Below are 10,054 nucleotides of genomic sequence, written 5' to 3'. Positions count from 1 at the left end.
CAACACTAACAAAAAATGAGAATAAAAATACAAAGGTGTGTTTGAAAGCTAACAATAGAACAAACTCTTGGCCAATTGGAAAGTAGGCTCAGACAGACTCAGTGAGTTTCCTGTTTGAAAATAACAAAGGGGAGGATGATGTAGTGGGTTTCGCTTTGTGAGAGGAACAGAGGGCCAACACAGACAGACGCTCACCACCACCTCTGAAGGTAAGACATGATGTTAATCTCTAGTTTAATGGGGATTTGTGACAACATTTCAATGACAGGTTTATAATGTTGTTTTGTAGCCTGCAGGTATACTGTGATGCATTTCCAGTAACCTCTTCTCACATAATATATAGTTTTCTATTTGTTATTCACCAGGGGCAATTCACTGCAGTGAATGAATACATTTTTATTATTTTCTCATATTGGTCCCCCGTGGGAATCGAACCCACAACCTTGATTTTGTAAGTGTCACACTCTACCAAATGAGCCACATGGGACCTAGTATTAAGTATTTATTAGGATCCCCATAAGGCAGCAGCTACTCTTCCTGTAGTACAAACAGGAACAAAATAATTACATCTCAACAAAACAACAGCCTACATCAAAAGTAAAACAATAAATCATACAAGACATTACATTATTACTCTATTATTACAAATATACTATATAAATGTGGAGTATTACAATATTAAAATGTGTGTTTGTGTTAGTGTGTGTGTGTGTGTGTGTGTGTGTGTGTGTGTGTGTGTGTGTGTGTGTGTGTGTGTGTGTGTGTGTGTGTGTGTGTGTGTGTGTGTGTTTGTGTCAAATAAAATAAATACGCTTCGTAAAACTACAGGTGTAGACTAACAGTGAAATGCTCTACCTCAGGGGTATTCAACCGGGGGTCAGCGGCGGTACTGCAGGGGGTCCACGAATATACTGTATATTTTTGGGTGGAATTTTTATTTTGTTTACTTCAATGTTTTTATGAATATCGCAAGCAATAACAGAATAAACTCAATTTGAATGACATACCTACAGTAGAAAAGAGGAGAATATCTTGTTTCTAATAATGTCAACTTTATTTATGAACTCCAATACTAAGCAAATTACACTAATTGGAGTCAATTACACTTACTGGAGTATCTGACATAGGATTTGAAAAGGCTTCTCCTTGCCATTTTCATTCGCCTGGTGATTTGAAAAACGTGACCCCCCCCTAATGTATGAGTCACTGGTTTGCCTGGGAGGGGGTCCCTCGGCAAGTAAAGGTTGAAGAGCCCTGTTCTATGTAGTCAAGTGCTAGAGCTGCAGTATAGTGAGATGTTTTCATTAGAAAATATACAAAAACACTAAATATTCTGAATGTATTTATGTTGCGATTCAATCCATATTAAAACAGAAATGAAATAAAAGTACATAATTGACGTATGTAAGGTACTGGGTGTCGTGAGTGGGAAGTCAGGCGCAGGAAAAGAGAGTTAAATATATTGCTCTTTTAATGCACACACGGTGAACCACGGCCACCCCACTAAACACTGGGTGCTCAAAACAAAATGCCCCAGACACGGGGAACGAAATAGTCCCGCACTATACACGAACATAAACCAACACGTTCGACAATAACAAACACCAGGGTTACAATAATCAATCCCGCACAAAGAAACGGGCGGGCCGGCTGACTAATAAAGCCCAACTAATTACAACAAACTAAAACAGGTGTAACCAATAAACACATAAGGAGGGGGAGGAAAGAAATCAGTGGCAGCTAGTAGGCCGGTGACGACGACCGCCGAGCGCCACCCGAACGGGAAGGGGAGCCACCTTCGGTCGGACTCGTGACAACGTAAAGGAAAATACCCCAAATATTTTACTTGTCAGCAATCTGTATTTCTGTATTTTGAAAGTTACATATCTTGAACCAAAATATAGTTTTCCTTTATTAATTGATTGGGTGATTGATTGTTTGTTTAATAGCTACAAACTTCAGCATCCTATCCATCACATGACATCGGGACCTTAATAGACTATAGACACCACCGACTGTAATGGACATCCTCAGCTTCATCACAGGTACATTATACACATCTTATTAAATTACATTTGTTTGCATGGTAACATTTTATTTCTGCATCAACATGTGCATTATCTGACTTTAGTTTTCTAGCTTTAAGCCATTAAATGTCACCACATGTTAAATACTGTATGTTTACAGTAAATGTTACTTATTTTGCTTTGGAGCAGCTGGTGTTTCAGAAACTGATGAAGCTTTTATAATGGAACCCAATTATTTGGCATCCCGTCAATCTGATTGTTGTGAAAGTGCTACATGTATGAAGAAAGACAACAACGACGACAAAATGTGCAAAGATGAATAAAATGAAAATGTGCTTTGTCATTATGGGGTATTGTGCTTAGATTGATGAGGAGAAAAACTATTGAATCCAATTTAGAATGAGGCTGTAATGTAACAAAATGTGGAAAAAGTGAAGGGCTCAGAATTCTTTCCAAATGCACTGTACTACTGTGGATCAACCAACTCTTCTGTTCCTCAAATTGGGGAAGGTTATTTAAACTCCACTTGATACAGCTGGAAAAGTAATGAAAGAGAACTCATACAATGTAAACTGACTTGTTAGGTCTTCTTCCTCAGGGTGCACACTTGTCTCGCTTGGTCACTGTTGGATAGTGAAGGTGCCCAATACTGTGAAGGCAGTAGATGGTAGTTGTGTAGAAGTGTCCTGTCACACCGCCCCCCACCACAGGGTCATCTGGTACCGGTATCATAGCATTCTCTATCCCAAGGTTTATGATGGTAAGGAACCGACCAGTGTGGAGAGCAGCTTTAGAGGGCGTACATCAGTGCCAGGCAATGCATCAGAGGGTGACTGTACACTGAGGGTTGAGAGTGTGACATGGACAGACAATAACCTCCAGCTCTACGTGTGGATCAACCCTGATGAGTCAGCTACACAAAATTTCCATCGTCAGATCGCAAGGATTACAATTGAAAGTAAGCACACTCATGGAGAGGAGTATTAGATTGAATATTTGTTGTCGTTAAACAACTGAAAAAATACAACAGATTGTGATCAGATGAACAGTACTTCATTACTTTGACATCTGTATTTAGGAGTGATAGTGATAAGTAGCTGGAGCACTATGTTAAAACTGAATGAGAATTGCAGACAGGGCGTTAAACCATTAGTCACAGGAACTGGTAATGCCTTGTTTGCCTTTGGTTCCAGCTAATAATCATTTTTATTTGAACTTGCAGATAGAAAAGCTCCTGCCTTATCCATGAAGAATGCATTGGTGGATGGAGCCTTATTCCAGGCCAACTGTACTGTCTGGCATTCCTGCCCATCCTCTCCTCCATCCCTTCAATGGAGCCATTTGCCTGTAAATTCTACAGCAGTGACTTCCACGGAGGAAAAGGGAGGGCTGTGGGTGTCTACTGAGACAATACAAGGAAGAGGAACGTGCCAACTTCACAAAAAAGAGATGAAATGCACAGCTCAATTCGCTAGAGTACAAACTGAGAGTCAACCAGTCATTCTTAACATCTCATGTACGTTTTTGGTCTTTCTTGTTTGATCTCAGTTGTGTAATTATTCCGTTCACAGGCCATCACTTAAATAAATCTACAATTTTACAGAACAAACGACTACAAAGTCACAAAACATGTTTGTCTACTTTATTAACAGATGCCCCTGTAGGTGTGAAGGTGATGGTGGATGAACTGCCAGTCAGTGAAGGTCATAGTGTCAACCTGGAGTGTGTTGCTGACAGCAACCCCCAGCCAGGCAGGTATGTGTGGATCAGACGACAGGGAGGCCAAAGCATCCAAATGAATTCAACTCAGGGCAAAATGTCCTATCCCAACATTAGCAGAGACACCTCATTCTCCTGCATTGTCCAAAATAATATTGGATCAAATCAGTCAGCCTGGCTGTTTCTGGATGTCAACTGTAAGTATCTCATTGTATGTGTCTATGTGTGGTTGCACAGTTTCCAATGGGACTAACATTATATTTGTACTATGAGATGCTAATTCTAGCAACACATTATGTGTGTAGAATAGAAGAAAGGACTCCTTTCCACCCTAACATAGTTCTATTGTCATTGTTTCTCACTCACAACAGGAAGGAAGGCAAATGTGTAGTGTCAAAAAAACATTTTTAAACCTTTGTGTCATTCTGTCACTCCAGTCCCCCCAGCAATCCTCTCTGACTCCACTTGCTCCTTGAAGGGTGGGATTCTGCACTGTGTGTGTAGAGCAGAAGCCCGACCTAATGCCACTCTGCACTGGACGATCAACGGAAGCAGCACTCTCCCATCCTCCTTCACTTCCATCACCATATACAGAGAAAATATGGTGTCAGCAGAACTCACTGGGCCTGTGGAAAGAGGCCCGAATGTCTCCTGTGTAGCCAGTAACTCACTGGCCACTGACATCCAGCAGCTGCCCCTTGACACAAAATTCACAGCTGGACAGTGTAAGTAAGCATTCAGTACAGAATTTCTGTTGTTTATCTTCTGATATCATTATAATCGGCACACAGTGACTGTCATTCTTCCTCCTCTGCCCCCCCATGTGTCCCCACTCTCTCTCTCTCTCTTGCTCTCACTGTCTCTCTCTGTCTGTCTTTCTTTGAACACAGTTCTGCCATGGATGCTGACTGCTCTGGCAGTTGTATGTGTCTTTCTGTGGGGAGCTGTAATGTTTGTACGCAGAATACGTTGCAGAGAGAGGTTTGTATGGTTCTTGATGATGATGATGTCACATATTAAACCATATTAGGTGTGTCATTTTGAATGATGTCTCCCTTCTACATTATCTGTAGACCAAAGGCCAGCTCTAATCTCTCCACTTTGGATATCCCTCTAAGGTGCTCTCATTTTTGCATCTGTATTTTACATACAACAAATAATAATGTTCAAGCTCATTGAGATGTTTTTGTCTTTAAGGCAACCTGTCATGTCAGAGTCCCTAAGGTACAGCAATCCCCAAAAGTAAGAAAAAAATATCATAAAAGAGTTGAATTATCTTACCTTTTGACCAATCATCACATCCATAGGAAATTGCATTGAAATTAATTCGCTTCTGTGAAGGGTGGTTGGAGATTATTTTTGTTAGTAAAAATGGTACTGAAATATAATCAGGTTCCACATTCTCCTCTCCTCCTCAGGCCACAGCAAAATACTAAGAGGACCAAGCCTAAGGCTATGCCCATGGCCATGCCCAAGGAGAAAGCAAGGACCGAGGGCCAATCATCAGTCTACGAAAATGACTTTGTTCCAAATAAGCCTAGTCAAAACCCTATAAAGAACTACGAGAATTATCCAAAGATCAAGTTACAAGATAACACAAAGGTAACCTTTATGTAACCTCACTGCAAGCACAATTGGTCTGGTGCAGCTTTTGATAAAAATGTAAATACCACATACTTTTTACCCACACTTTTATATTTCAGACACTGTTATGACAGGAGAGTGATTACCACTAAACCTCAATTACGTACTTTCACACCCCTGAAGCCCTCAGACCAAGTGTATTTTTGAAGCCGTTTTGGTGGCCTAAATGTAGTGCTCGTCTGTTGGTTTCTCAAGCATGTAAAAAGATCGGTTAACACGTTCTTATTTTCTCCCCACAGGCTATGTGTTCAAACACGGATGATATCTACCAAAACTATTGAACTACCAGTGAACACAACATTTGCTTCAGAGTACATAATAATAATGTTATCCAATTGTTATAAGTTGACGATTGAGTCATGTAGCCTCCTGTTGAAAGTCTAAAGTTTGTGCACCTGTCTGGGCTGTGTGGATTGAGATTTCTGTGCGTTTAAGTGATGAATGTAACCTATGTTTTGTATTATAACTTTTGTATCAAATGTATTTGTGTGTCAAATTGCTTGTAAAAATGTGTTATGTGAACATAATTATAACTGAAATAAAATACAAACATGTCAACTTTTTCACAGAGCCGTCTATACACTGAGTATAGCAAACATGAGGAAAACTTTCCTAATATTGAGATGCACCCCTTTGCTCTCAGAACAGCCTCAATTCGTCTGGACATGGACTCTATAAGTTGTAAAAAGAATTCCACAGTGATGCTGACCCATGTTGACTCCAATGCTTCCCACAGTTGTGTCAAATTGGTTGGATGTCCTTTGGGTGGTGGACCATTCTTGATAGGCACAGGAAAATGTTAAACTGTTGAGCATGAAAAACCCAGCAGTGTTGCAGTTCTTGACACAAACCTGTTGGCCTGTCACGTTCTGACCCTAGTTCTTGTGTTATTTGTTTGTTTTAGTTGGTCAGGACGTGAGTTGGGTGGGCATTCTATGTTTTGTGTTTCTAGGTTGGTTTTCTGTGTTCGGCCTAGTATGATTCTCAATCAGAGGCAGGTGACGTTAGTTGTCTCTGATTGAGAATCATACTTAGGTAGCCTGGGTTTCACTGTTGTTTTGTGGGGGATTGTTTCCGTGTGTAACGGCTTTCTTCCGTCGAAGGAGAGTCAGACCAAAATGCAGCGTGGTTAGTTCGATACATGTTTAATGAAAAAAGAATACGAACAATACAAAAACAACAAACGGAAAATGTGAAAACCTATACAGCCTGTCTGGTGACAACTAACACAGAGACAGGAACAATCACCCACAAACACACAGTGAAACCCAGGCTACCTAAATATGGTTCCCAATCAGAGACAACGAGAATCACCTGACTCTGATTGAGAACCTCAGGCAGCCATAGACTATGCTAGACAACCCTACTCAACCATAATCCCAGTACCTGCTAAAACCCCAATACAAAAACACACCACAAAATAAACCCATGTCACACCCTGGCCTGACCAAATAAATAAAGAAAACACAAAATACTAAGACCAAGGCGTGACAGAACCCCCCCCCCCCCCCCCCCCCCCCCCCCAAGGTGCGGACTCCTGGCCGCACACCTAAACCCATAGGGGAGGGTCCGGGTGGGCGTCTGTCCACGGTGGCGGCTCCGGCTCGGGACGTGGACCCCACTCCAACCAAGTCTTAGTCCCCCTGTAACGCGTCCTTTGATTGGCGACCCTCGCCGCCGACCTTGGCCTAATAACCCTCACCAAGGACCCCACTGGACTGAGGGGCAGCTCGGGACTGAGGGGAAGCTCGGGACTGAGGGGAAGCTCGGGACTGAGGGGAAGCTCAGCATTGAGGGGAAGCCCAGCACTGAGGGGAAGCCCAGCACTGAGGGGAAGCTCAGCACTGAGGGGAAGCTCAGCACTGAGGGGAAGCTCAGCACTGAGGGGAAGCCCAGCACTGAGGGGAAGCCCAGTACTGAGAGGAAGCCCAGCACTGAGAGGAAGCTCAGTACTGAGAGGAAGCTCAGGCAGGTAGTAGGCTCCGGCAGATCCTGGCTGCCTGGCGGATCTGGAAGAGTCTGGCTGACTGGCGGCTCTGGCTGCTCCATGTAGACTGACAGCTCTGGCGGCTTCTTGCAGACTGACAGCTCTTTGCAGACTGGCAGCTCCTTGCAGACTGGCAGCTCCTTGCAGACTGACATCTCTGGCTGCTCCATGCAGACTGACATCTCTGGCTGCTCCATGCAGACTGACATCTCTGGCTGCTCCATGCAGACTGACAGCTCTGGCTGCTCCGTGCAGACTGACAGCTCTGGCTGCTCCATGCAGACTGACAGCTCTGGCTGCTCCATGCAGACTGACATCTCTGGCTGCTCCATGCAGACTGACAGCTCTGGCTGCTCCATGCAGACTGACAGCTCTGGCTGCTCCATGCAGACCGATAGCGCTGGCTGCTCCATGCAGACTGACAGCTCTGGCTGCTCCATGCAGGCTGACAGCTCAGGCTGCTCCATGCAGGCTGACAGCTCAGGCTGCTCCATGCAGACTGACAGCTCTGGCTGCTCCATGCAGACTGACATCTCAGGCTGCTCCATGCAGGCTGGCAGCTCTGGCTGCGCTGAACAGGCAGGAGACTCCAGCAGCGCTGTAGAGGAGGAAGGCTCTGGCTGCACTAAACAGGCGGGAGAATCCAGCAGCGCTGTAGAGGAGGAAGGCTCTGGCAGCGCTGAACAGGCGGGAGACTCCGGCAGCGCAGGAGAGGAGGAAGGCTCTGGCTGTGCTAAACAGGCGGGAGAATCCGACAGCGCTGGAGAGGAGAAAGGCTCTGGCAGCGCTGAACAGGCGAGGCGCACTGAAGGCCTGGTGCGTGGTGCTGGCACTGGGTAGAGGACACTGCCCATACTCCCTGTGAGCCCCCCCCCAATACATTTTTGGGGCTGACTCTCGGGCTTCCATCCGCGTCGCCGTGCTGCCTCTTCATACCAGCGCCTCTCCGCTTTCTCCGCCTCCAGTTCTTCTTTGGGGCGTCGATATTCACCAGGCTGTGCCCAGGGTCCTTTTCCGTCCAATATTTCCTCCCAAGTCCAGAAGTCCTTTGATCGCTGCTCCTCACGATAAACAGGGGGAGTTGGCTCAGGTCTGAACCCTGACTCTGCCACACTCTCCCTGAGCCCCCCCCCCAATACATTTTTGGGGCTTCCTTGCCAACCGTGTTCCCTCGTATCGTCTCCGGCTGCCTCTGCTCTCCTAAGTGCCTCCACCTGTTCCCATGGGAGGCGATCTCTTCCAGCCAGTATCTCCTCCCAAGTGTAACAAACTTTGCCATCCAAAACGTCTTCCCATGTCCATTCCTCCTTTCGCTGCTTCTGCTGTCACTGCCTGTCGCCACGCTGCTTGGTCCTGGTGTGGTGGGTGATTCTGTAACGGCTTTCTTCCGTCGAAGGAGAGTCGGACCAAAATGCAGCGTGGTTAGTTCGATACATGTTTAATGAAAAAACGAATACGAACAATACAAAAACAACAAACGGAAAATGTGAAAACCTATACAGCCTGTCTGGTGACAACTAACACAGAGACAGGAACAATCACCCACAAACACACAGACTATGCTAGACAACCTTACTCAACCATAATCCCAGTACCTGCTAAAACCCCAATACAAAAACACACCACAAAATAACCCCTGTCACACCCTGGCCTGACCAAATAAATAAAGAAAACACAAAATACTAAGACCAAGGCGTGACACCGTGTCTGTGTTTGTTCGCCACACGGTACTGTTATGGTTTTGTTTATGTTTATTGTTTTGTATTCATTGAGTGTTCAGTTTATGTGTTTAAATAAACAACCATGGACACTTACCATGCCGCATCTTGGTCCGATCCTTACTATGCCTCCTCTTCAGACGAAGAGGAGGAAAACCCTTTCATGGCCTGGCTAGGGCTGTGGTGGTCGCAAAATTTCATCAGCCGGGTGATTGTCAAGCAAATAACTGCCGGTCTCACGGTAATGAACATAAACACACTTAGCATCTCCTGGCTTCCACAGATAACCTACAAGCCACTGATGCAGACCTTTGGAACATCTACATTTTAAAAGTCTAATAAATCCATAATGTAATTCATTATTTGTTTTAGACAAGTCTAAAGAAACATGATATGAAGAAAATGTAGTCTATTTCAGAAGAACAGAATAGCATACTCTGAGTTGTCCTTATGTTAGGTCCTGATCCAGCTATGCCAAATGGCTGTGGGCTACACTAGTTCATTTAGCAGACAAGATTTGCTTAGAATGCTATGGCATTATTTTTAAGTATTATATAGTATGAAGAATACAATTGAACAAGGCTGAATGAAATAGAAAGGATATTTTCTCCAACCGATTTTGAGGGAGTGCGCACATGCGGCTATTCTGTGCTGAGCGGCTAACAAGGAAACGGCTACTCCTATATGCTTCACTTATTTATGTAACTTTAGTTGTGATACAAATGTTGGACTATATGTTTTGATGGAATCTGTTAAATGTCTATAAATGTATGTTATTGCAGGATCCTCCTGCGCCAGAAGAAGACATATACGCCAACAGCATGATACTGAGTCAGGCCAGGAGACAGGGACGCAAACAAGACCTAGAGGCCCCGAATCCAGGTCCCAAACCCCTGCCTTCCCCCAAAGCCATCTCTGAGACCGACCGAACCAGCCTGCCCAATCTTATCGCTGACACT

At 44.5% G+C, this 10,054-nt stretch overlaps 1 protein-coding gene across 2 annotated transcripts; it reads left to right on the top strand.

Moving 5' to 3' along the window:
• The first annotated feature begins 156 nt into the window (after positions 1-156).
• LOC109902122 (sialic acid-binding Ig-like lectin 14) lies at positions 157-5,952 on the top strand. Of its 2 annotated transcripts, XM_020498219.2 has the most exons (11): positions 157-209; positions 1,950-2,045; positions 2,626-2,985; positions 3,250-3,543; positions 3,680-3,943; positions 4,184-4,471; positions 4,637-4,727; positions 4,820-4,864; positions 4,944-4,988; positions 5,165-5,348; positions 5,630-5,952. In XM_020498219.2, the coding sequence occupies exons 2-11, from the start codon at positions 2,021-2,023 to the stop codon at positions 5,669-5,671; spliced, it is 1,638 nt and encodes a 545-aa protein (XP_020353808.1). In that variant the 5' UTR covers positions 157-209; positions 1,950-2,020; the 3' UTR covers positions 5,672-5,952. The 2 variants fall into 2 exon arrangements, with proteins under 2 accessions (XP_020353808.1, XP_020353810.1); XM_020498221.2 differs by lacking the exon at positions 4,820-4,864 and having other exon boundaries at positions 162-209.
• Positions 5,953-10,054: the final 4,102 nt, after the last annotated feature.

This window comes from Oncorhynchus kisutch, linkage group LG13 (assembly GCF_002021735.2).
Source record: "Oncorhynchus kisutch isolate 150728-3 linkage group LG13, Okis_V2, whole genome shotgun sequence".
Lineage (NCBI taxonomy): Eukaryota > Metazoa > Chordata > Actinopteri > Salmoniformes > Salmonidae > Oncorhynchus > Oncorhynchus kisutch.
The sequence above is the reverse complement of the archived record's forward strand: the minus strand, read 5'-3'. Positions and strand labels throughout refer to the sequence as shown.